Source organism: Trichosurus vulpecula, chromosome 5, assembly GCF_011100635.1.
Source record: "Trichosurus vulpecula isolate mTriVul1 chromosome 5, mTriVul1.pri, whole genome shotgun sequence".
Classification (NCBI taxonomy): domain Eukaryota; kingdom Metazoa; phylum Chordata; class Mammalia; order Diprotodontia; family Phalangeridae; genus Trichosurus; species Trichosurus vulpecula.
This window is the reverse complement of record NC_050577.1, coordinates 220208640-220236180: the sequence shown is the minus strand read 5'-3', so window position 1 is coordinate 220236180 and position 27541 is coordinate 220208640. Positions and strand designations below refer to the sequence as shown.

Here is a 27541-nt window from a genome sequence, read left to right as displayed (position 1 = left end):
CCTTGCTGGCGTCTTGTAGGTGTTGTTGTTTGTCCTTCGTTTTTGAGGAAGACCGTGACTTCAGGGAGGTGATGCCATGACGTGAAAGTGAGTGGGATTTGAATGAGGGAGGGCTGTGCAAAGTCACCAGCATCACTTTCTCCTCAGGAGCCATCTGGGTCTAGTGGCCAGATTAATGATCAGGATGACGAGAGATGGCGGCAGACGATGACATAGTAGGTGTTTATTGACTGACTATACAGTAGAAAGAATGCTGGTTTGGTTTTGCAGAATTTCAGAATTAGAAGTGACCTCACTGCCCTTTTGGTCCAACCCACACCCAGTAGGAATCTTCGCTATAATATACACGAGTAGCTATCTAGTCTTTGTTTGAAGACCTCTGAGGAGATGGAATCTCACCTTCTCTCAAGGCAATAGTCCATTCCACTTTTGGCCAGCTCTGTTACTGAATTTCTCCTAACATCTGCCTTCTGCTTGGTGTTCAGAGCTCTTCATAACCCAGTCCAGGGGGTGGGGAAGCTGCAGCCTCAAGTCCACATGTGGCCCTCAAGTACGGCCCTTTGAGTCACTCGAGGACCTAGAGGGCCACATGTGGCCTCAAGGCTGCAGGATCCCCACCCCTGACCCAGCCCGTCCTACACCTCACTCCCAAACACATCTTCTTCAGTCCAGCGACCCCAGCCTCCTGGCTGTCCCAAGAACAAGACCCTCCATCTTTCATCCCTAGACATTCTTTCTGGCTTTCTCCCATGCCTGGAATACTCTCTATCCTCAACTCTACCTCTTGGCTTCGTTTAAGTCCCAAATGAAATCCCATTTTTTATAAGAAACCTTCCCCAGCCCCTCTTCATTCCAGTGCCTTCCCTCTTTTAATTATTTAAAATTAAATTAAGTAAACTATTTAATTATTTCCTATTTATCCTGTGTATGTGTTTGTATGTATCCTGCGTTGTATGTATTTGTTTGCGTGTTGTCTCCCCCATTAGATTGTCAGCTCCTTGAGGGCAGGGACTGTCTTTTGCTTCTTTTTGTATCTCCAGCTCTTAGCACAGTGTCTGCCATACAGTCGGTGCTTAATAAATGCTTATTGAATGAATGAATTGGCCTCTTGGCAACCTCTCCACTTTTCTTCTAGTTCTGCTCTCTGGGGCCAGGTAGATCAAGTCTGATCCTCCTCCATTATGGTAGCATTTCAGATATTTGACAACTATGATGTCCTCTTCACCCCCCCACTCTTTCAACCCTTTTCCCTGGTTCCTTTAACCAATCTTCAGGTAACATGGACTCAAGTTTCTTCACCATCCTGGTTGCCCTTCTGTACATTCTCAGCTTATCCATGTCCTTCTTAAACTGTGGTGCCCAGTGTGTTTATGGCACTACTAAGTGCCATCCTACCTCTTACACTTAATATCTGTGTGTCCTTGGGTAAATGACTTCATTTCCCTGAGCCTCAGTTTCCCCATCTGTAAAAATGAGGATGTTGGACCAGCTGGCCTCAGAGGTTCCTTCCAACTCTACACCTGTAAACCTATAAACGTTGACAAAGTAAATGCCTCCTTTCTGAATTACCATTCCCCTCCCCACCTTCCACAGACATTCACTGCCCCAAAGGAGCCTTCTGTCAAGCCAGGGAAGCCAAAACTAGGAATAAATGTAATTCAATCAACAAGCATTTCTCTATTAATTGCTTGCTATGTGACAGGCACTGTGCTGAGAGACAGAAAATACAAAGACAAAAGGAAACAATTCCTGTCCTCCGGAGATTATATTCTATTGGATAATGCAAATTAGGATGTAACAAGTACATAAAGAGACGCAAAATTCCGAGCCGGGCTTGTAGGAAGAAGACATCATTTTGGGGTGGAGGGGGCGGAGGAGGGTACACGCTATGGGAGATTGTGTTGGTGTGTTGGAAGATGGCTGGGAAATCAGAGAAATCTCAAGGAAGAATATGCTTTTTGACCTGGGCTTTAAAGGCAGAAGGGATTTCAGCAGGAGGTGGAATCACAAAGTGGGGAGCGAGAAGGGGAAGGGGAGGATATTCTAGGGTCACAGTGAACAAAGACTAGGATGAGGAGGGAAAGGGTAGAATGTGTTTTGGGAAAAAAAGAATAGTATAGTTTACCTGGGGCAGTTCAATCAATTAATCAGTTGTTAGAGATTGATTGACAGAATCTAATGAATAGTTAGAGAAGTTGGAACCAGATTCTTAAGGTCCCTGAATGCCAGCATCAGAATTTCATTTATTAGATCAATGGACTTTGGAGGACGGAGGGACAAAGAGAGACCTAGACTTGTAATTTCATTGGTATCTCTTAGTGGGAAAATGCCCAGACCCTCATTTGATTGTAGAATGGCCTGAGGTACTCAGAGTTTAGTGGCTTGCTCCTGGTCATGGAGGTAGGACTGGCCTATTTACTCAGGTATGTCACTTTCCCTCTACCTTCCCCGCCATGTTGCTTCTCAAACCAAACAAAGGCATATCTGTGATTGAAGAGATTCTCAGTGCTGTAGGAAGCTCATCGCTGCTTGAAAGGGATTCATTAAGGACCTACTTAATGTGTCCAGGTGCTGTGTAGATACTGTTGATTATAAAATCCTTGAGGGCCAAGACTATGGCATTCTTTCCTCTTTGGGTACTCCTTGCTTACCTAGCCCAGTGCTTGGACACCTGCCCCACCCAATGCTTGGCATAGGATACATGTAGGTGTTGTGAGGTCATTAGTCAAGAGCTGGAAGTGACCTCAGGGGCCATCTAATTCAACTTCTTTGTACATTTGAGGAAATGGAGGCCAAGCAAAGTTAAGTGGATTGGCGAAGTAGATAGAAAGCTAAACCTGAAGTCAGGAAGTCTCAGACACTTACTAACTGTGTGACCCTGGGTAAGTCACTTAATCATTGCCTCAGTATCCTCATTTGTAAAATGAGGATAATAATACAACAACCCTAGGAGGTAGGTGCTGAGGCCCAAATTTTATACATATGTTATATATGTACATCAAAATAACACATATAACGTAGAAATATAGTTATATTTTTATATAAATACATAAAAATATATTATAAATGTGAAATATATTCAAAATATGATATATTTATAATATATTTGAAATATATTTATATGAAACATTTTGTATAAAATCTGTACAAAATATTGTATTTGTATTATATCTATTTTAAATAGCTACTTAATATATTTAAAATGTGTATCTTACATATAAATATATTTGAAAGCAATAATTTAAAATGGATATACTACATAAGTATATTTATATAGAGATATATGCTTTTATATATTATATAAGTTGTCTGTGTGTGTGTGTGTGTGTGTAATGTACTTTGCAGATCTTAAAGCACTAGTCTCTCAGCTACCTTAAATGCTGGCTATTATTGCCCAAGGTCTATATTTAGGGCTACAGTGGACCTTAGAGGCCATGAGGTCTAGTTCCTTCATTTTACCAGAGTTTCAGGGGCCTTAAGTGACTTGTCCAAAGTCCTACAGATGGCAAGTATCTGGTGGAAGGCTCTAGAATTGGCATTTACACTTGAATGTTGTAGGGGATTAATTAGTTTACACTTTGGTATGGGACATTAGAGCCTACAGCACTGGTTTAATTCTTCTGTAGGCTGGTGTATACCATGACCACAGACCTTCACCCACTGTAAACCCACTCCAAAAAGCATGAGATCTGTTGCTAGGAAGGGCAGGATTGCAGTGCTTATAGGCCAGCCCGTCACTATTCCTGGCAGGGGGAGTGGGGAGGAGGGGGAGCGGAGCTCCAAAGTGTGTGATCTCTTCTTGGTGAATCAACAGCATAATTTTCACTTAAGAACAAGAACTCTTTTTGTTCAAATGCAGTTAGCATGACTGGTGGGCACCCTGTCCATGCCTCGTCTTATATATGTATATATTGTTTCCCTTAAGGAAATGTAAGCTCCTTGAGGCCAGGGCCTAGTTCCTTTTGTGTGTGTGTGTGTGTGTGTGTGTGCGCCTAGGGTTTAGCACAGTGATGTTCACAGACATCATGAGCATCTGATAAATTCTTGCTAACTAATGGCTCACTTATTTCTCTGTGTACATGTTGCTTTGCCTGATAGACTATAAGCTTCCTGAGGACAGAGACTATTATATATGTTTTTTCTCTTTGTATCCCTAGTGACTTATAGTGCCTGACTTACTGAATGATTGATATTAAGAATCACAAACACTCTAGCTAGTCTGGGTGTTGCACTTGGTCCTTGGTGTTAACCATCATTTTGTTATCTTTTGGTTCCCGTGGTCTGATGATCAGTGCTTTCTATATCCTATTCTCAACAGTAAGTTTCAATGATCTGTAAGAAGGCTGTGTGACAGTCATAGTCACACCTCTAATCCTTACTGAGCGTCCATGGTTTATAAAAGTATTCCCCCTTCCAAAACACCAAACTTTTAAATGATATATTTATATTACAGCCATTTCCCCCTTCTAGACTGAGCCCTAGTGACAAAAACAGCAGAAATATCTGATGCACTGACTGAATCTGACAGTGTTGCGTGTATTCTGTGCAATGAATCCCCCACCCCTCTGCTGTGAAATAAGAGGACAGACCACTAACCTTATTTTTAAAGTTTTTGTACTGGATGTCTTCACTTCATCGCCATCCATTGTGTCTTGGAATCCTTGTAATCCAGCTCTGATCTGACTCCTTAGGTCACTAATTATAAAATCCAATGGCTTTTCCCTGACCCTCCCCAATCTCCACTCTCTGTCATTCCTCCTACTCTTTTTTTTTTTAAATTAATTTGCTTTTGGTTTTCAACAGTCACTTCCATAGATTTTGATTTCCACATTTTCTCCCTCCCTTCCTCCCCTCCCCCCACCCCAAGACTATCCCTCCTACTCTTGACAGACTTTGCCACTCCTAACTCTCTGCCTTCAGAAGGGCCACACATTGCTTCTCCTCCTTGTGGTTACGAGCAGGGAGGGTCCTAGCTTCTTCCTTGCCTCTTGATGTGGATGTTGCTCTAAGGTCTTCCTTTGGTCATCTTCTCTTCCATCTATGCACTTTCCCCATAGAATGCTTTTACCTCTTTGTGGAGAACTTGCATTTCTCTATCTCTAACAGTTAGTTCCAGACTCGTATCTGAAACCATCTTTGCCTCTTGTTGTCATTTCCAAATCAATACAACTACAACCAAGCTTAATTGTGGCATGATGGACCTGGAAACATGGAAACCAGGATTCATATTCCCATCTCTGACATTTAATATGTGCATGACTGTGGGCAAGTCACTCGCCTACTTTGGGCCTCAGTTTCGTTATCTATAAAGTGAGAGGGTTGAACTAGAAGGTCTCAAAGGTCCCTTTTAGCTCTGTGTTGACAATCCTCTGACCTTTTCCCTCCTGATTTTTGTACTTCTGTCTGTGTGATACCACCAACCACTCCTTTTCCTGGGCCTACCACCTTGGGGTGGTTATCTTCTGCTTTGTACACCTCACATTTCCTGAAGGTTCTATCTCCATAGCATCTTTCAGTGAGCCCATGGAGGGTGAGCTTAAAGCCTGACGTTTTTATTCAACTACAGAAAACAGTTATTTTATCTACTTGTGCCATGGCCCCTAGAACATTAAATATCAATGAATAATTTATGAATGACGAACAAGACAATAACTTGACCCAGGACTATTTCTATTCGAGGGCTGCTAGAGGATGCAGTGGATAGAAGGCCGGGCCTGAATACAGGAGGACTCATCTTCTTGATTTCAAATCTGGCTTCAGACACTTGCTAGCTGTTTGTCCCTGGGCGAGTCACTTAACCCTGTTTGTTTCAGTTCCTCATCTGTAAAATGAGCTGGAGAAGGAAAAGGACAAACCACTGTAGTATCTAGGCAAACGGGGCCACAAGGAGCTGGGCATGACTACAGTGACTGAACAACATTTCTAATCTGAATTCTATCAACAGCAACAACCAAAAAGAATCAGAATGAGATACATAACAATAGTTCCCATTTACATCCTGCTTTAAGGCTAGTGCAGCAAGATAGAGTGTGGGTTAGTTGGTCTGGAGCCCTAGACTTGTTTATGTAGTGCAGGGCTGTCCAAAATGGGGCCCGCCTACAAGCACAGAATTTACACAAATGCTGTAAAGGAAGCCGAGCTACTCACTAAAATGGCGAATCAAAATATATTGTCTATTGTTTCAATAAAAACCTAAGGTTGGACAGCTCCGATATAGTGCTTTAAGGTTTCCAAAGGACTTTATATCCATTAACTTGTTCAATTTTCTCAACAATCTTGTGTTGTTGTTAGCTGTCTGACTTCAGATGAATAAATCACTTAACCTCTGTCAATGCATGTTTCCTCATCTGTAAAATAAGAGGATTGGACCCCTAAGTGATCTCTGGGAACTCTTCTAGCCCTAAATCCACAGCCCTGTGATCCTTTCTCATTGGGTCATCAATTGTCCATTTCCACCATTTGACCACTCCCAATTTTAGAATGCCCTGCCTTTGAATTGGTTTTTTTTTTTTTTTGCGTTTCTCCCTGGCACAACGATGGTTCGCCTCTTGATTACCACATTTCTAATTTCTTTGCAAGTCTGTTTTAGCGTTGCTCCACCGTCTCTACTGGCCATTGCCACATATCCCTTCATTTGTAAATTTCATGAACCTGTTACTTCCCTTTGTTTCCTGGTTATTAGCAAAGATGTTAAATAATTTGAAAACCTCATACTAACCCCTTAGGTCCCCTCAGGACACTTCCTTTAATTAGTTGTGCCACCTTTAATCCTCATAATGTCCTCTGGTTTGAGATTTCCAGCTGGTTTCAAAGCCATGTGACTTTTTATCTAGCCCAGTTTGAACTAATTTCACAAGTAACAATCTGTGAGACGTTCTATTAAACGTTGACTGATGTCCAAGCTTTCAAAGTGATTTTTTTTTATTTCAGATTTATTTTTCTCCTAAATCAGATTAACTCAGTCCAATTTGGTCTTAATAAACCAGAGCTGCTGCGTGCTCACGTTCCCATTGTTCTGTGAGATGTTAGCAACAAGTTCCTTTAGTAGTGTTGTTGTTTTGAATTGTATCAATGTCAGACTTAACAAAGGGTGCTGTTCTTGCTAGAAATAGACTCGGTTCAAAAATGTTGTTCGTTGGTGGTGTTGCTGTTTTCTTGTACTTTTCTGTTTTGTTTTCTTGAAGGCTCATTTATTCGTGATTCAGTAACTCATCTAATTAACCCACTTTTTAAAGGCACCTTCTTATTTAAGTTGTATAACTGTGTGGCTTAAGTTCTGCAAAGAGCCAGAGTCCACTGTGGCTTGTGAAAGACACTTTCCCTTGCACCACTATTTAAAAATAATTTTCTCGCACCATTAAAATAAAATTGCCAAGGAAACGGTCGACTTTACGGTTAGCTTCTGGCTAGTCAGTAGCTCTAACTGTCACACAAAGGAGCATTTTGATATATGGAAATTCCTGAGCAACAGGATGAGGGAACACCTCCCTGACACATTGAAAGAGAGGTTCTCTCTGTAGCTAGCGTGATCGCTTTTCTTCAATTCTGTTAAATCTCTTTTACATGTAAGGCTTTTATCCCTTACTATATTGCCTCTAGTTGGGTTGTGAATTTTGAGGACATAACAAAAAAAAACTGTTCTTTTTAAAACTGGGCTGTTGGGTGTCAGGATGCTTTTTAAAAGAAAAAAAAATTGGTTTGTCTGGTTTTTTCGACTTCCTGTTTGTGGAGAGATTTTCATTTTTTTTTTTCCTTCTTCAGCTAAAGTGTAAGCCGGTCATATTTCTAACAATTATTAGAAATTAGATCTGACCTATCTTGAATTTTTTTCCCTATTTCTTGTATATTTTCAACATTTGGTAGCTCTTTAACACCATTATTATGATTAGAAAAGGTCTTGGGGCAAACCAGGAGGAAGCTAATCTAAGACCTTTTCCAAAGATAGGGGGAGAAAGCATCTGCTTGCATGAGATAGGTAGGCCTGAATTCACTTCCCTCCCTAGAAGGCTCAGGAAAACTCTAAACAATAAAGTCCTTTCAGAAATAGCCTTCTGAAGCAACTAGGCAACCTCTTCTCAGGAAAATATAATAGCCAGGAAGGCAGACATAGGAGGTGCTCTAAAAGTGTCTTAAGCAAGCCCATGATGCTGAAATAACTCATCTTTAAGCGATTATACGTTGAAGCTGAGCATTGCAGGGGAGGAAAAGCTACGTCTTTACTTGGCTTTACCTAGGGTCAAAATCAGTAATATAAATAAATGCAGGATGAGAAAGGGCTGGCTAGGAGCAAAAGACTAAGGCTTGGGGATCATAGTAACCTAATTATGAGTCAGCAAATACAGAACTACCTTGGAAAAAGATCAACATGATACTGGGTGTTTCCCCAAGAAAATGGGCAGCCTGATACAACTGGGAGACCAATGGATTTTGAGTCAGAAGACCTAGGTTCAAATTACATACACTTTTGTGGCTTGGGGCAAATCATTTTAGCTGTCATGGCTCAGTTTCCCCACCTGCAAAGTTGAGAATGTTGGACTGGCTAAGTTCTGAGGTCCATTTTAATTCCAAATCTATGATCCTATGAAGCCTGGAAGGCAATGGTGATTTGTATCCCTCACAGCAGAACAGTAATATAGACACAGGAGAAGCTTTAATGAATATTTTTGTTCACTCGATTTTGACATATGAGAGAAAGAATAAGCCTTCTGCTGTATTCAGCATTAGTAAGGTCTGTGTTAGAGTATTGTGTATATTTACATATGTGTGTGCATATATACATGTATATATGCACACACACATATATATATGCACACACACACACACACAGAGACATTTCTATATATGTACGGGTACACGTGTGTATAAAGGATATGAAGAAACTGGAAAGGGTCTAGTGTGGAAGTTGGAGGACTTGGCTGAGTATTCCAGCTCTGTCACTATCTGTGTAACCTCAGGCAAAGGCAGCTAGGTGGCACAGTGGATAGAGTACCAGGCCTCAAGTCAGGAAGACTCCTCTTCCTGAGTTCAAATCCTGCCTCAGAAACTTACTAGCTTTGTGACCCTGGGCAAGTCACTTCTCCTCTGTCCGCTTCCATAAAATGAGTTGGAGAAGGAAATGGCATACCACTGCATTATCTTTGCCAAGAAAACCCCCCCCAAATAGGGTCACAAAGAGTGGGACACTACTGAACAACAAAACTTTTGGCAAGTTAGATCTCTGGGCCTCAGTTTCCCCATCTATAAAGATGCTCTCCATGGCTCTAATCTTAGGATCTCAAGAACTACAAAAGTATTAGAGAGATGGGGAAAAAAGAGTTGTTATGGAGAAAGGTCAAAGGGATTATTTATAACCTAAGGAAGAAAAGGTTGGATTATGTGGTTATTTTCTTCAGGTAGACAAAGGACCTTTTGCAGAGAGTGGGAGGAATGCTGATCAGTTATTATCTGTGTAGTCAGCCTGAGAAAATGAGCTCGGAAGGAAGTCTGGCCAATGTCATAAAAGCTCAGGGTTGGAAGGGACCTCAGAGATCATCGGGTGTGACCAATACTTGGGAGGAGAAGTTTCCTCTGCAGCATAAAAGACAAGTTGTAAGGAACCTGGGGTTTCCTGTGAAGGGAACCCCACCACCTGATTGATGCATTGTTAAGAGTCCTTGGAGTCAGTGGACTGGAACAAAACTCTTGACTCTGCTATTTTATCTCTAAGTATTATGGTTGTTCTGTTGTTTTCAGTCACATCTGACTTGAGGTTTTCTTGGCAGAGATACTGGAGTGGTTCACCATTTCCTTCTCCAGATCATTTTACAGATGAGGAAACTGAGGCAAATAGGGTGAAGTGACTTGACCAGGGTCACATAGCTAGTGTCTGAGGCCAAATCTGAAATGAGGTTTTCCTGAGTTAGTAATAATGAGGCAGCTAGGTGGTACAGTAGATGGAGTGATGGGCTTGGGGTCAGGAAGACCTGAGTTCAAATGCAACCTCAGAAACTTTCTAGTTATATGACGCTGGGTAAGTCATTTTACCTTTGTTTTCTCATGTGTAAAATGAGCTGGAGAAGGAAATGGCAAAGCACTCCAGTATCTTTGCAAAGAAAACCCCAAATGGGGTCACAAAGAGTCAGACACGACTGAAATGACTGAACAACTTGCCTGGCACTCTATCCCCTGCACCACCTGGCTGCCCCATTATTACTGAGTGAAGGCGAAAGTCACCCACTGTGTTGTGGGCTATCACCGGCATCTTGACCTTTGTCTTGCCACTGGAATCCGATGACTCTGGAGGAGAGAGTGAGGCTGATGACATTGCCCAGTTCTGCCTTGCTCGTATCTAATGCACAAGCAAGTCAAGAGAGGATCGTTGTGATGTCTTTGGGCCTCTTTGAAAACGAAGGACAAACAGCAACAACAGGGCAAATCACTTCATCGTGAGTAAACTGAGGAGGCGATTCTACATAACCTGTAATGAGCCTTCCAGCTCTACCTGTGACCTCCCAACACAACCTGTCCTACTTTGGGACCTTTATAAAGGTGGACATGAGGAAAGACTAACAGCGGTATAGAGAAGACTAGTAGCAGACTAGTAGTGCTATAGGAGAAAGAGCTGGCTTTGGAGACAGAGGATCTGAGTTCCAATCATCCTTCTGTCACTAGCTGTGTTGGTATTGAGCAAGAGATTAGGTCTCTTTGGTCCTCGGTTTCCTCATCTGTAAAATGAGAGGGTTGCACTAGATGGCCCATGAAGTTCTTTCCAGCCCTAGAGCTATGATCTTATGAGTCTTTAAAAAAAAAAATTCTGGTTTGGGCATCAGCACCAAAGGAGGCTTTGATGCATCCATCTTGGAAGATACTCAAGAATCGTCTGCCTGGTTTGATATAGATACTCATCAGCTTTATATTAGGTGGCTAGTCCCTGACATATGGCTCTTCCATTGGCCAATTCCATGGCTCACTGCTATTCTTTCTTAAAAAGCAATTGTTCTTTGAAGAATTAAATATTTCTGTAATTTTCTTTTTAAATTTGGAGGTATTGTAACACAGTAGAACTGGTAGTCTAGCTGTCTAAAGAACTAAGATTGAGTCCCACCCAGCTCCAACTCTGGGTTGAGTCAAGAGAACAAGTATTTTCTAAGTGTTTATTATGTGCCAGGCACTGTGTTAACCCTTGGGGATAAAATACTAGCAAAAAGAAAGATATCTTTTGCCCTCAAGGAGCTTACCTTTTGAGTGGTGAAGATCACACAGGAAAGGGTTGGGGGAGGTAAGGTAAGGGGCATGGTACCTAAGTCTGGAAAAGTAGAAACAGGGCTGTTTGAGTGATGAACATTTTTGGCCCAGGTTCTTCCTCAAAATGGTGGCTTTGGCAGGAATTCACTAGTGGAAGAAGGAGGTTTGTAGAAACGGAGGTGTGCTGTGGGGTTAAAAAGCCACAGGATCAGAAGAAATTTCCAGGGCTGAGAATGAGTCACTATTAGGGCAGCTGGGAGCACAATTGCTGAGAGAAAGAGAGACAGACAGACAGAGAAACACAGAAAGAGAGAATGAATCTGAGTCCTAGGCCTGGTAAACTGGTGAAGATCATGTCTCTTTTAATGGGCTAATTGCTTGCAAGGTTCAAATGAGAATATTGAGTTGGAAGGACCCTAGAGGTCATTAGTCCAACGACCTCATTTTATAGATGAGAAATCGAAGACCTAGGGAATTTAGGTGACTTCCTCCCAGGACCACCATTTTGATGAAAGACTCCTGACCAGCCATCCTTCATTCTCCAGACTTAGCCACCCTCTCTGTCAGAGTACTTCCTTTCTCCTCTTTCAGCTCTTCTTTTATGTTTTGTCTCCTCCCTATTAGAATGTAAATTCCTTGAAGGCAGGGACTGTTTTACTTTTTGCTTATATTTGTATCCCTAGCACTTAGCACAGTTCCTGACACATAGTAAGGGTTTCATAAATGCTTGTTGAATGAGTGACTGACTGATCTGCCCAAGGTCAAGCATGTAGGAAGTATCTGAGGTCCAATTGGAAGCTGAGTCTCTGACTCTAGAACGAAGGTTCTTTTCCCATCACATTGAGCTGGCATATGTACAAGTGTGTTGGAAACTCTCCAGTGCTCTGCAAGCATAAGGCATGATCATTTAGAATTATGATAATTATGTATGTTGTGAAGCCTATGGCAGCTGGCTTCCTTTGGCTTCCACCCGTTGCCGTGTTTATTTTGCGAATCTCCAAAGGCATTGAGGTAGAAAGCGTTTTGAGATTATTGTAACGTCAAAGTCTTCCACTCTGTTTTGTTTCTTTTGAGACAAAAACTAATTGGTTTGACCTAATGCTTTTGTGAGTTTAGAGACAGATGAAGCTTAAGCCCCTTTCCTCCTGAATTCATTGATTTCGTTAGAATGTCTGCATTTATTTGCAAAATACTGTGGTATCCTGATGATTTCTTGAAAGGACAGTTATGTTACTTTCTATCATTAATTTTGCATTTGTTGGTCTTGGACTTCCAACAGGTCTTCTCCATCCATTCCATAACGCCACAGAAAGTATCGACCCTGGGAAAAAGTGACATGATTGTCACCGGAGCCAACTTTACACAAGCATCTAACATCTCCATGATACTGCAAGGAACCAGCACTTGTGACCAAGATGTGTGAGTCAATCGTTGTTCAATTGTGTCCGACTCTTGGTTACCCCAAATAGGGTTTTTTTGGGGAAGATACTGGAGTGGTTTGCCATTTCTTTCTCCAATTAGAGTAAAATAAGAAATCTCCATAGAACTAAATGATTTCCAAGCCCCATCTCTTATCTTATTTAGGGGAAATATTCAATATAACAAAATCCCAGTGCCATGAAATAATTCCAGTACTCCATGTGGAATTCATTGTAAGCAGATTGGAGCTGTGATACCAAAGGAGAAGCCCCCACGGATTGTATATAAGGCACAAAGCCCAGTTCATACTCTCAAGGGTCTTGTGGTCTAAAGGAGGCGACAACATGTAAACGATGATGTACTGAAAAGATATAGACAGGATCAACTGAGGGTAGTCTCAGAAGTGAGGACACTAGAGTTAAGGGGGGATGGAGAACGTCTTCTTGCAGAAAATGAGATTTTAGCCAAGAGTTCAAGGAAGCCAGAGAGGTCGGGAGGCAGAGACGAGGAGCAAGAGAATTCCAGGCATGAAGACAACCAGTGTTGGGAGATGGAGCATCCCATGGGAGGAACAGCCAGGAGGCTGGTGTCACTAGCTCATAAAGTAAATGGAGGGGAGAGAGGTATGAGAAGACCATAGAAGTGGGAGGGGGCCAGGTCCTGAAGGGCTTTAAAAGCCAAACAGGATTTTATATTTTAATATTGTATATATTTTTATATTTATATTTACTGGAGTTTATTGAAGAGGGGGTGATGACATGGTCAGACCTGTGCTTGAGGAAGGTCAGTTTGAGGAAGGAAAACCCTCCAGAAGTCTAGTGTAAGAGTCCAGGAGTGGAGAGGTAACAGTCTAACTCAAAAGCATAATTCTAGATCTGGAGGGATCTTAGAAGCCATCTAGTCCCCCCACCCCCAAGCTGAGGAAGCTGAGGCCCAGAGAGTTAAGAAGCCTGCTCAATTTCATACAAGTAGAATATTGCAGAGAAAGGATTTGAACTCCGATCTTCTGACTCTAGACCCACTGCCCTTTCCACTGCCACACTTGGCCTTTGAGACCAGCTCTTTATCCATTACCCCATGTTGCTTCTGGTCTGCCTCCCCTCCCTCCCCCCTTCTTTATCTCTCTTCCCATCTCTCCTCCATCCCCCATCCCTCTTTGCCCTTTCTCTCTTTCCTGCTATTCATCCCCCATTTCTTTTCACTCCCCTCCCCTTCTTCTCCTTCTCTCCCTCCTTCCCTCTGTCTCCTCTCTCCTTTTCCTCTCCTCCCTCTGCTCTTTTCACCTCTCCCCTTTTCTCTTTTCCTCTTCACTCCCATCCTCTCCTCTTCCCCCTTCTTCCCCTACTTCCCATCTCTTCTACTGCCTCCTATCCTCCCTCTCTCCCTCCATCTCTCTTTCTCTATTGTCTCTCTCTCTCTCCCTCCCTCTCTTCCATTCCCTCTTCCCTTCCTCTGCCCCCCCCCACTCCCCATCTCTTTCACTGCCCCCTTTCTTCCTTCTTTCTCTCCCCTTTCCCCTTCTCCTTCCCCTTCCTCCTCTTCCCTTTCCTCCCCTTCCTTTTTCCTTCCCCTTCCCCTTCCCCTCCTCCCTTCCCCTCCCTCCCCCATTCCCCCTCCTTTCTTCTGCTCCCTTTCCTTCATCCATCTCTCTCTTTCCCCCTCTCTCCCTCCCTCCCTCCTTCTCTTCCCTTCTCCCCATTCTTCTCATCACCTAGAAGTTTTTGGATAATTTTATAACAAAACATGCTATAGTTGTGATTTATTCCAAATTGAATACTGAATCAGTTCCCATAGTAAGAATAAGGACAGGACCCGGGTCATCTCCTCAGTCCAGGGAATCCCCAGACAAGGAAGCACCCTCTTCCAGTACAGGCTGGCACCTTGTCTGCAGCTCAGAGCCCTTGAGAGTTGCTTTACAGATTAAATGCCCTGCCTGGGGTCACTCAGGCAATAAGTGTCAGGGGCTGGACTTGAACCAAGGTCTTGCTGACTTGTAGGCCAGCTCACTGTCCACTGTTCCCTAGACCTGGGGAGTTTTAGGTTTTAGCCCCTCAGAGACATGCATATATCATTTTCCACGCCAGCTTCATTCACTGAGCTTTCGGTCGTAATCCATTTGCTACACACACATACAATTATCATTCCATTCTGAATCAGTGGGTTTGGTATCTGTGTTCTTGGTGAAGTCAACTGTTTCTCACTGGCCGTATTCCTGTATTTTTTCCATTTTCTAAAATTAGCTGCACACTATGCTTATCTCTTCACAGCAATGTCATTTTCATAGCTTTTATTCAGATTAAATACCTTATTATTACATTCGCCCCCCCGCCCCCGCCCCAATTTCTTGATGTAAGTGAAATTGTGAAGTTAGCCACCTGTGTTTGCACAGAAAGGTGATCAGCTCTGTGGAAACAATATGTGTTTTTCAGGGAGTCGGGCTATTTCTGACTGATTATGCCAGTATTTCAATTCTGAATGTGTCTTGATGTGCTGGAGTTATTAAATTAGATGGCTAAGAGATCCCTATCTGAGGAACATCTCGGTAACCACATCTGTGGCAGGAAGCCCAAGGTCACTGGCAGCAAAGGTCACGTTCCCTTAACGATAGAACATCGTTTGATTGCTTTAACCCGAATCATCATCCTGTCATTCCTAAAGGACAGGGACGTGTGCTGAGAAGGAATGAGGAGAACCGAGAGCCATCTGTTGTCACATGGCTCTCTTGGAGTTAGCTATTAATCTGGGATTTTAACGTCCTATCAGTTTTATAATGTCATCGTTAGTCGGGACCTCATCGACCATCTAGTCCAATCTCTTCATTTTACGAATGAAGAAACTGAGACCTGGAGAGTGAACGTGAAAGATTTGCTAAAGGTCACTCAGAGCCAGTAAGATTCAAAGGTTGATTTTGACCCCAGTCCGTCTGATTTATGCTCATGTGTGCCATAGAGGTCTCCCTTGCTAGTAATTTTCTCCTTGAATAACTCATTAATTTTATAATGACTATGACTAATTTTGGAGCTAGAAGGTCCCTAAAAAGCTAAGTTGTCATAGAATCATAAATTTAGAGCTAAAAGGAATCTTGGAGACTATCAAGTCTAAAACTCTCATTTTCCTGAACTGAAGAACAACTAAGTGACTAGCCCAGGATCACACAGCTAGCAAGTGTCTGAGGCAGGACTTGAACCCAGGTCTCTTTGACTCCATGCCCTGTGCCTCTTAGTTATCTCTTGTCCAAAACCTTCATTTACAGATGAGACAGCCAAGTACCAGAGAGCTTGACTTACCTACAGTCACAAGTGATAAGTGACAAAGCTGAGATTTGAGCTGGGGTCCTCAGTCTTCGATTTTGTTTGTAGCTGGATTTGATTTTTTCCTAATCACAAGAGCTTTCAGAAGGAAAACACACTCATGTGGTATTGCGGTGGTGCTAACCCAGAATGTGATTTAGGTGTTTCCTGAATTTATACTTGATCCTTAATAATGCATGCATACTTCAAAATGGGAATAGTAGAGTGTTGCTGTGTATCAAAATTGTGCCAGGCATTATGCAAATACAGCCAGCTCTTAATTATTTATGCTGCTTGGAGTTTCTTTTCCAACACAAGTTTGAGCCCAAAGTTCTCCAGAAAGGCAGAAGCTGTGGGCTGCCTCCCTGTGGTTCTTGGCCTGATCCCCAAAGCTGCTCTGGTTCTGGCCAGTTTAAGAAGACCTCGGCTACATCCAGGCATCTGTCCCATAGTCATCTCCAAGTTGGAGGATTTCTAGGAGGCTGATATAGGAACACAGACTGAGAGCTGGGAAAGGTGTTAGAGGTCATTGCATCTAGCCCCTTCCTTTTAGAGATAAGGAAACTCAGGCCCCGTGAGGTCAAGTGACTTTCCTCTAAGGCAGGGGTTCTTTTTTTTTTTGGAGGGGGGAAGGCAGAGCAATTGGGGTTAAGTGACTTGCCCAAGGTCACACAGCTAGTAAGTGTGTCAGGTGTCTGAGGTTGCATTTGAACTCAAGTCCTCCTGACTCCAGGGCTGGTGCTCTACTCACCGCATCACCTAGCTGCCCCTAAAGCAGGGATCCTTAACTGTGTCGGGGAGCACTTTGGCAATCTAGTGAAGCTTATACAATTCATAGGATTACAAAGGAAATGAGCATATTGAAATAAAGATGTCTCCCCCGCCCCATATCCATGGACTCTTTGAAATCTGTTAATTGACCAGTATTGTGATTGAAGGTTTTCGGTAGCCATAGACCAAGGGTTCTTGGCTTTTTTTATATCATGGATCCTTTTGGCATTCTGGTGAAGTTTACTGATCCTTCCTCAGAACATTGTTTTTAAATACGTAAAATAAAATGCGTAGGATTACAAAGGAAATCAATTTTACTGAAACACAGTTATCAAACTTAAAATACAAATTCACAGACTGCAGGTTAAGAACCCTTGCTCTAAGGTTAGAGGTAACAAATCTGGAAAATTTCCCCAGTAAAAAGCTTTGGAGTTTTAACCCTGGTCCTTTGACTAAATTCTTTCTTTCTACTTCCCCACTTTGCTTCTGAATTTGCTTGTTGGTTTACTGTGGGGTCCCCAGTGTCACTTCTGGAGCTGGATCTCTGGGGCAGTGATGAACAGATCCCATCCATTCAGCTGGTGTATAAGGTGACTTTCTCAGATCTCCTGTTGTACCATGTTCTGGTCAGAGTACATCTGGAGTGTTGAGTTCAATTCTAAATACACCATTTTAAAAAGGACATTGGTAACCTAAAGAGTGTCCAGAAGGGAGCAAACAGGATGGTGAGTGGTCTCAAAATCATACCATCCCTAGAACTGGGGATGTTGAGCTCTTGGGGGATATGTATAATAGCTTTCTTCTTGTATTTGAAGGGCTGTTATGTAGAGAGGCAAATCAAGACAGCAAGCATTTATTAAGTACCAACGGTATGCCAGAAACTGTACTAAGTGCTGGGATACAAATACAAGCATGAAGATAGACAATCCCTGCCCTCGAGGAGCTTATATTCTAATGGGGAAAGACAACATATGAAAGGAAGCCAAAAAAGAAGAATGAGGGAGATGTGCCCAACTGGGGCCATGGTGGAGAGAGTCCAAATAGTCAGGAATAGAGTCTGTAGAGAAATGGCAGGGATGGCCTTGAAGTAGAGGTTCTGGGAGGCATCACTTAATCAGAAGGGTCTCCAAGGTTGGAATATGTTTTCAAGATGATGTGGCAGGTAAATGCTGAAATGACTGAGGAAACAAAGGTTTGATCTTCAGAATGTATCAATTTATGAAGCAATGCATGCCGATTGCCCAACAAACCAGGACCAGACCTCCTCATCTTGGGCTCAGATCCCAAATACAGGGGGAGACAGACTTTTGTTCATTAAAAGCAATTACCCAAATAAGGCTGGTTAATTAAAAGGAAACAATACAATATTAGGTAATCTGATTTCTAATTGGATAAAAGATTAGGGACTCTCCAAGTTGGGAGGGGGAGAGTGAACAGGTGTAATTCCCTGAAATTAGAAAAACAGGTGTCCCACTTGCCCCAGGTGTCTATAGACAATCAAAGAAACATGCAAACAGTAACTGATCAGTATGGGGCCATTTTCAGATAAGACATGTGGGTTACTTGAGATAAATAGTTGTGAGAAAACTCCTTACATTAATCATTGGGTCTTACTGGGTTTCTGGTCAGCATTACCCAGGTCCTTAGGGATCTCTAAGCACCAGATACAGGTGGTCCAGCTTCCCAGAGCTAGGTTCAAACAATACAAGAAGGTTTTCTCCCAATTCCCACAACTGAATTAAGTTTCCTCACAGGATGGAATTTGGATTAGACCCAATTGAATAGAAACTAAGCTAGCTCCAGAATTGAGTCACAAGATGGAGTCAGTGTGGCTCACACTGCCACAATTCACCACTTTCTGTCCTAATCCCCTCAATACCCTCAGTGTGAAGGCTGCCTTGGCATGGCGGATAAAAGTCTGGAAGGTCAGGACTGGAGCTGGGAGACAAAGAAAGCTGCGATTAGTTCTGCTTTGCCCAGGAGAGCAGACCTCAGAACAATGGGCTGATGCATTAAGGAGGAAGATTTAGATTCCATTTAAGGAGGGTCAAACTTTCTCAAAGCAGAATGAGATGGCTTGTGAGGTCCAACCTCTCTGGATATCTCTAATGAAGTCTGGGTGATCTTTCATTGAGAACAAGATAGAGAGAAATAAAGTCGGAAGCTCTGGTTTCAAATCTCACCTCTGATGCTTATGCTCTCTGTCCTTGGCAAATCACTTAACTTCCTTGGACCTGACTTTCCTCAGTTGTAAAATGAACGAGTTGGACCACAAAGCCTCTTGAGGTCCCTTTCCGGTAGATCTCCTTCAAAAGCAGCAAAGTCAGGCCATCTTGGGAAGGGAAGGGGGAGGGAGGGGAAGAAAATTTAAAACTTGTGGAAGTGAATTCTGAAAACTAAAAATAAATAAATTAACTAATTTTTTAAAAAGCAGCAAAATCAACTCCCTTTTAGTCTTTCCATCAACTCCTGTGGATTTAGCAATCATCTCTATGCAGATGCTACATATTTGGGGCTCCTCACTCTCCTGAACTCCAGTCCTATATCTCTCACTACCTACTAGACATCTCCACCTGAACGTCCCCGGAACACCCCCAAATCACCCCATCCAAAGCAAAATGAGTCACTTTCCCTTTAAAACTCAGCTTTCCTCCTTTCTAATCTCCCCATTTATTTCTCTTTCGGGAGCCATTGTTCTGGTCATCTAGAGTCACAGCCTCTGTTCTCTTAGATTCTTCATTCTCCCTTCCTGTCTCCTTTTTCTCTTTGTGGCCTCAGCAGCCATCACAGTGCCTGACACAAAGTGGGAGCTTAACGGATGGTCATCGAATGCTTGCATGGCTTATTTTTTTCTTCTTGTCTTTCTTTCTCCCATTAATGGAGTAAAATGAGGAGGAAATGATTCCCCAAGTAATCCAGAAACAGATTATAAGCCCTCTGAATGAGAGCCAGTTGGATATAGGTGTTTCCTTAGTAAATCCTAGGTTAGTATAATTCTGATGATTTTAAGGCTCTGCTATAGGTAATCGGCCATGCTCAAATAATTGCTTTATTTAAGAGTCCTTCTCCCCATCTATTCTAGAATCCATGTTCACCAGGTGCTGAACGACACACATATGAAATTCTCTCTCCCGTCGAGCCGGAAGGAAATGAAGGATGTTTGTATCCAGTTTGATGGTGGCGATTGCTTTCCGGCTGGGACACTGTCTTTTGTTGCGCTGCCTTGGTGTTCTGTCATATTCCCAGCCACCACGTGGGTCAGGTAACTTCTTGAATCTCAGGTCCACTGTCTTTTTTTTTTCCTTACTGTTGTTAAATAGACATAAACATGGCATTAAAAGACATCAGTTTCACCAACATATATTTGCGTGGAGAGAAGCCAGAATGGAAACCTTTCAAAGGTTCCCCTAACAGAAGGAAGGGAAATTCCAAACCAAGTCGAAAAATACCCCAATTTGAACACCTCTTCACAAATACAGTAAATAAGCAGAAAACCTTCCTGTGGTTAAATTAGTATCTAGACACAGGTGTGAAAGTTGAAACCTATTGCTTCCTCTTCACAGTACATCTAATTTTCAAAGTAATTCCTGAATTCAGCTACAAATTAAGATCTGTTTGAAATCTTCTCCGATGTTCCTGTTGCTCAGGGTTAGGTGTGAAGTGGATCCAGGAGGTAGTTATCTTTTATTTGCTCATAAACCACTCCCAAATGCAAACCACTAAGACACTGTCATATAGCGAGGTAAAACTACTAACCCTGACTTGTTTGCACAGTAGTGGCTGGACCGCCTCTGAGACCCTTTTCTCCGAGGCCTGTGCCACAGATAGATAAGGTAAATAGACTGGCTGGATTTCAGAAAGAAAGCTCGCTGTTTCAAACCCATGTCATTGGCCTCGCTGTCAACAGGGACTCCATCCAATTGAGCTAACATGCCCAGACTTCTGTCCTAGTGAATGAATGTTTCCTGGTCTGTATCAACAGAGGTTTAGAGGAAATCTGTCTAGCGGAGAACTAACTGTCTATTTTGCATAGTACAGCGACTTTGATTTGGATATAATCTCACAAATGTAAAATAGATTTACAGGTCCAATTAAATTTGTCCCCAAGTTTGACAATTGCTTTGTTAGCCTAGGGGGGTGGGGGGGAAGGAAGAGGTTTAAATATTAACTATGACATATCCTAACTGGTCAATAATTTCTTTGTTCATTTTTGCAGTGGCGGTCAAAATATAACCATAGAGGGCCAGAATTTTGATGTAATTGACAGTTTAATTATTTCCCATGAAGTAAAAGGAGATTTCAGTGTAAGTCATAAGAATACATCTTATGATTGTCATTTTCACTTACCACTCTGCTACCGTGAGAACCAAAATTCATTTTGTTGTTGTTCAGTTTCGTCTAACTCTTCATGACCTCGTTTGGGGTTTTTTTTGGCAAAGATACTGGAGTACTTTGCCATTTCCTTCTGCAGCTCATGTTACGGATGAGGAAACTGAGGCAAACAGGGTGAAGTGACTTACCCAGGCTCATTAGTGTCTGAGGTCATATTTGAACTCAGGTTTTCCTGACTCCAGGGCTGGCCACTCTATCCACTGTGCCACCTAGCTGCCCATAAAATTCATTTAGGAAACCTATACTGTTTCTATGCTTCTTTTTTCCTGTCCAGATCTATGTTCTCATTACCACGTCCTTGACAGAAAACTTGCTCTAGAAATGCATATTGATATCTGCTTAGTAATTTAGCCCTAGGGCAAGTGACCTGCCCAAGGTCATCCAGATATTTTTATAAATTCAGAATGTTTGACACAAGTTCTTTGTCTACTATGCTGTGTGCTTAATTCTTATTAATTTTTAATGGAGTCAGTGTGACATAGTGGAGATAGTGTTGTATTTGGAGTGAGAAAAACCTTAGTTCTCTTATTCTGTGTCATCCTGGAAAAATCACTTAATCTAGCTGAGTCTCAAGCAATTTGCTAAGATGTAGAGTGAAAACCGTCTAGTGTAACCCATTCATTAACAGGTGCAGAGACTATGTATGGCCCAGGGAAGGGAAGGGACTTGACCAAAGTCGCACCCAAGGGAAGGCAAAGAGGTGGGTTTTTACCCCGGATCCTCCGGCTCCAGAGCCAGAGTGCTTCCACCGTACCTGCCGCCTCCCATTCATCTAATGAATTATAGATTGGCCTCCCTGACAGATACATAGCAGATTCTCGCACTAATGAAATCACAGATGATTGATGATTGGATAATTTTACATTTTGTGTGTGGAATGGCATGTCATGGGATAGTCTGAAATGATATCAGTCTGCATTTGTCCATTACGGCATTTGATGTGTTCACAGATTTCTTTCTTCATTCAGTCCTCAGCACCCCCATGAGAAAGGAAAGGGCAGTTATCATTGTACCCATCTTACTGATGGGAATCCTGAGAACCAAAGAAATCCACTCACTTAGCTGCTGTCTGTTTTCATTGCCTTCCCCTTTTTATTCCTTCTTTGGTCTCTTCTGCTCCCCTCCCCCAACCGTTTTTTTCCTTTCCTAATCCAACTTTCTGCCCTGGTCAAACCCAAACTGGAATATTGTGTTTATACATTACACTAAAAAAAATTTATTTTCCCCTAATTACATGTAAAAACAATTTTTCACACTCGTCATTTTTTTTTAAAGTTTTGAGGTCTAAATTCTGTCCCTCCCACTCTCCCTTCTCCCATCCTGAGATGGCAAGCAATCTGATATAGGTTATTGCAGGGCTGGGGAACTTGTAGCCTTCTAGGCCCTTGGGTGTGGCCTTTTGACTGAGTCCCAAGTTTTGCAGAACCGATCCTTTTATTAAGGGGATTTATTCTGTGAATTTTGGATTCAGACAAAGGGCTACATTTGAGGACCTAGAGGACCACATGTGGCCTTGAGGCCACAGGTTCCCTACCCCTGGGTTATACATTAGCAAATCATTTTGAGATGCTACTTTTTTTTTGAAGAATGTTTTTATTTTATTTTTTCTCTATTACATGTAAAAACCATTTTTAACTTTTCTTTTTTTAAATTTTGAGTTCCAAATGCCCTCCCTTCTCTCCCCCGCCCATCTTTGAGAAGGCAAGCACTTCGATGTAGATTATATATATGCAGAAATGCAAAACATATTTCCATTTTAGCATGTTGCAAAAGAAAACACATACCAAAAAAAAAAGGAAAAAAACCAGGAAAAATAAAGAAAGTTTAATCAGCATTCAGATTCCATCAGTTCTTTCTCCGGAGATGGATAGCGTTTTTCATCCTAAATTCTTTGGAATTGTCTCAGATTGTTGTATTGCTGAGAATAGCTAAGTCATTCATGGTTCTTCATCATACAGTATTGCTGCTACTGTGTACTGTGTTCTCCAGGTTCTGCTCCCTTCACTCTGCATCAGTTCATAGAAGTCTTCCCAGGTTTTTCTGAAACCATCCTGCTCATCATTTCTTATAGCACAATAGTATTCCATCACCATCATTTACCACAGCTTGTTCAGCCATTCCCCAGTTGATGGACATCCCCTCATTTTCCAATTCTTTGCCACCACAAAAAGAGCTGCTATAAATGTTTTTGTAGGTCCTTTTCCTTTTTCTTTGATCTCAGGGATACAGACCTAGTTAGTGATAGTGCTGGGTCAAAGGGTACACATAGTTTATAACCTTTGGGTACAGTTCCAAATTGCTCTCCAGAATGGTTGGATGAGTTCACAACTCCACCAACAATGCATTCATATCCCAGTTTTTCCACGTCCCCTCCAAAATTTGTCATTTTCCTTTTCTGTCATATTAGCCAATCTGATAGGTGTGAGCTGGTACCTCAGAGTTAGACTCTACATTTTAAGCAGGACTTTAGCACAATGGGGAATGTCGAGGAGGGCCACCAGCATGATAACTGGTATAAAGCTTAAATGAAGGAACTGGGGACATTTAGCCTTGACAAGGACATTCATGATATTTGGAAGACTGCCATGTACAAGAGGAATTAGACTTTTTCTTGTCCACCCTTGAGCATAACTAGGAACAATGGACCAAAAGTGGCCAAGAGGCAGATTTAGACTTGATATAAAGAGAGCTAGAGCTGTCCAAAAGCAGTGACTGCCTTGAGGGGTCATGAGTTCTTCAGAATAGGATGTCTTCAAGCAAAGGCTGACTAACCACTTGTTGGGGAGGTGATAGAGAGAATTCTTATGCAAGTATGGGTTGATCTAGGTTAGAGGTGTCAAACTCAAGTAGAAAAGGGGGTCACTAAACTGTTCAGAAGGATCCCCATGGGCCACATATAGACTTAGTTTTTAAATGTATTGTTACCGATGTATTTTTATTTATTTTGTTAAATATTTCCCAATTGCATTTTAATCTTGTTAGGCATACTCAGAGAGCCATGTTTTTGACACCTCTAGTCTAGGTGACGTCTGAAGCCCCTTCCAGCTCTCTGATTCTGAGTGCTTGATAAGCCCATTGGCCATCTAGAGAAAGCCAAGGACCCTCTACAGCTCTGGGAGCTCTTTATTGTGGGCCTTGTAAGTCTGGACCCTCTCCATCCCTAGCCACTGTGATCCCAGCTTTACTTTCCCAATGACATTAACCGTGCATGCATTAAACTGTCTTTCATGGACTTTAGTGTCCAGTACATTCTCCTATGGTGCATGGCTCAAGGATCGTTAGTGAGTTTGGTGTACAATTTTGAGGCTTCCTCGATTCACCATTTTGTAGGTCTTCACCAGGTGAAGGGAATTTATCTTAACTCTGACATTTCTGTTCTTACCTTTCTTTCTGATCATGATGCAATAAAAATTATCTGTAATAAAGGGCCATGGAATGATAGACTAAAAACTAATTGGAAACTAAATAATCTAATGCTAAAGAATGAATGAGTCAAAGAACAAATCATAGAAACAATAACTTCATTCAAGAGAATGACAATAATGAGACAACATACCAAAACTTATGGGATGCAGCAAAAGTAGTTCTTAGAGGAAGTTTTATATCTCTAAATGCTTACATGAATAAAATAGAGAAAAAGGAGATCAAGGAAGTGGGCATGCAACTGAAAAAGCTAGAAAAAGAACAAATTGAAAATCCCCAATTAGATACCAAATTAGAAATACTGAAAATCAAAGGAGAGATTAATAAAATTGAAATCCAGAAAACTATTGAACTAATAAATAAAACTAAGAGCTGGTTTTATGAAAAAAAAACAATAAAATTGATAAACCTTTGGTCAATTTGATTTAAAAAAAAGAAGGAAGAAAACCAAGTTGCCAGCATCTCTCTGCCCTTTTCTAAGTCCGGGAAGATTTCAGTTCATAGATTTAGAGCTGGATGGACTTTAAAGGTCATTTAATCCAATAGTCTCATTTTACAGAGAAGGAAAGCGCTGCCCAGAGATATGGTCACATGGTTAGTAAGTGGCAAAGCTTGAATTTGAAGTCAAGTCCTGCGCATACAAACCTAACACACTTTACCAGTGTATGATGCAGAGCTGGGATTTGAACCCATGCTCTCTGATTCCACATTCAGCTCTTTCCACCCTAGAATATAACTCTTAGCCTAGTTTAGGAAGGACTGAGAAAAGTTGATGTTACCTCCAAATATGACCTATCTCAACTCAGGGGCCCAGAAATAGGAAGTTTACCTTTGGGATATACATGACAGTATGTTGTCCTGCTTAGGTCTAGTTCTGTTTCCCCCCCCCCCCCTGCCCCTTTTTCAAAGCACTTGGAGTTAAGAGACTTGCCCAAGGTCACACAGCTAGGAAGTATGTGAAGCCAGATTTTAATTCAGGTCCTCCTTATTCCAGGGTGGTGCTCTATCTACTGTACCACCTAGCTGCCCCTTTAGGGCTAATTTTCAACATTCACTTTGATAAGATTTTGAGTTCTAAATTCCCCCCCCCCACCAAGATGGCATGCAATCTGTCATAGGCTATACATGTATGATCATATTAAACATATTTCCACGTTAGTCATGTTGTATAGAAGAATCAGAACCAAAGGGAAAAACCACGAGAAAGAAAAAAAAAGAGAGAAAATAGTATTCTTCAATCTGCACTTAGACTCCATAGCTCTTTTTCTGGATGTGGATAGTGTTTTCCATCTTGAGTCTTTTGGAATTGTCTTAGATCATTGCAGTGCTTGGAGGAGCTAAGTCTGTCAGAGTTGGTCATCGCACAATGTTGCTGTTGAGGGCTATTTCTAATCCTAACTTTCCTTGTGATTTTAAGTCATGCCTCCATGTCCCTCTAGCAGCCAGTGAACAGTATCAGAACAACTCATTAATTGAATGGTTTGCCTAACAACCAGTTGGACTAATTTTTGCATGAAATCAGGCAGTGGGTGGTTTGGATGTCATAGAGACACAGGCTTAGTGGTCGCAGCAGGTGATGGGAAATAGGGTTCATTAGGACCTGGATTATAAATCACATAAACACTTTCCTCCACAGACTGGGGCCATTTTCCTAAAAGCCTTTCTGACCATAACAAAATATAACAGATTTGACCTCAGAAGAACCAGTTGTAAATTAGGACAGTTTTATCAAGCCTAAAACTGAACGATTTTCAGCAGTGTTTTAGAAATTGCTCCTTCTAGGAAATCCTGGACTCATGCTTCATATCCTGTTCAGCCATCCACCTAGGCCATCTTACCACTTGCCTGGCTGCCATGGATATTCCTGGCCCCATAGGATCACAGCTTTAAAATGGGAGAGGACCTCTGATGCCAACCCCATGGTTTTAGAGATGAAGAGACTAAGCGCCAGGGAGTTTGTGCCTTTCCCAAGGTCACATGGGTAGGAGGTGACAATAATAGGACTGAGATTTTGCTTAGTTTTGAACCTAGGTCTTCTAATTCCAGTTCCACTGATATCCACCGTCCATCCCGTTGCTTCTGGAAAGGGATTGACTCCCCATGCACACTGCACTCTGCATCCCTGTGACTCCTCAGATTAAACCCCCTTCCCTGGTTATCATCCCCATTCTATGTTATCTCCCCTGAATGTAAACTTCCTGAGGGCAGGAATCGTCTTTGTATTGCCAGGGCACAGCACATATCTTGGCATATAATAAGTGCTTAATAAATGCTCTTTGTTCATTTGTAGAAAGGATTTGACAAATGGCCTAGCCCAACCCCATCATTTTACAGAGCAAGAGACTGAGACCCAAAAGAGAAGAGCTTTAGAACATTAACTTGTTTAAGATCACACAGGAACTCAAGTTTTCTAACACCCAATCTTTCTTTTTTTTTAAATTAGTGTTTTTTAATCAACAAAAATCTATTTTCTTCTCACCCCCCCATTAGAAAAAGAAAACCCTCGTAGCAAATACGTAGTCAAGCAAACCGAGTTTCCACGTTGTTGTTGTTAAGTCATTTTCAGTCATGTCCAACTCTCTGTGACCCCATTTGGGCTTTTCTTGGCAAAGATACTTGAGTGGTGTGCCATTCTCCATCTCATTTTACAGATAAGGAAACTGAGGCAAACAGGGTTAAGTGACTTGCCTGGGGTTACACAGCTAGTAAGTATCTGAGGCCAGATTTGAATTCAGGTCTTCCTGACTCCAGGCTTGGCATTTTCTCCTATGTACCACTTAGCTGCCCAATTTCCACGTTGGCCAGTTCAAAAAATCTATACCTCATTCTGTATCCTGAGTCATCAGCTCTCTACCAGAAGGTGATAGTGTTTCATCCTCAGTCCTTTGGAGTCTTGCTTGGTCATTGACACAGTCTTTCCAATACCCCTTGCTGCACCCCCATCCCTCAGTTGCTAAAATCAGTAAAAACTGAGCTATTCCTTCTATATCCAGAGGTTAGTTGATGAAAGAAATAAAGAAAAC

The 27541-nt window shown here is 42.0% G+C and overlaps 1 protein-coding gene across 1 annotated transcript in view; it reads left to right on the top strand.

The window, feature by feature from the left end:
* The window catches only part of PLXNC1 (plexin C1), a 232113-nt gene that overhangs the window by 97410 nt on the left and 107162 nt on the right, over positions 1-27541 (top strand). The window contains exons 10-12 of the mRNA XM_036760062.1: positions 12503-12642; positions 19786-19965; positions 20920-21007. Coding sequence (XP_036615957.1) covers positions 12503-12642; positions 19786-19965; positions 20920-21007 — 408 coding nt within the window. The remainder of the gene's footprint in view (positions 1-12502; positions 12643-19785; positions 19966-20919; positions 21008-27541) is intronic.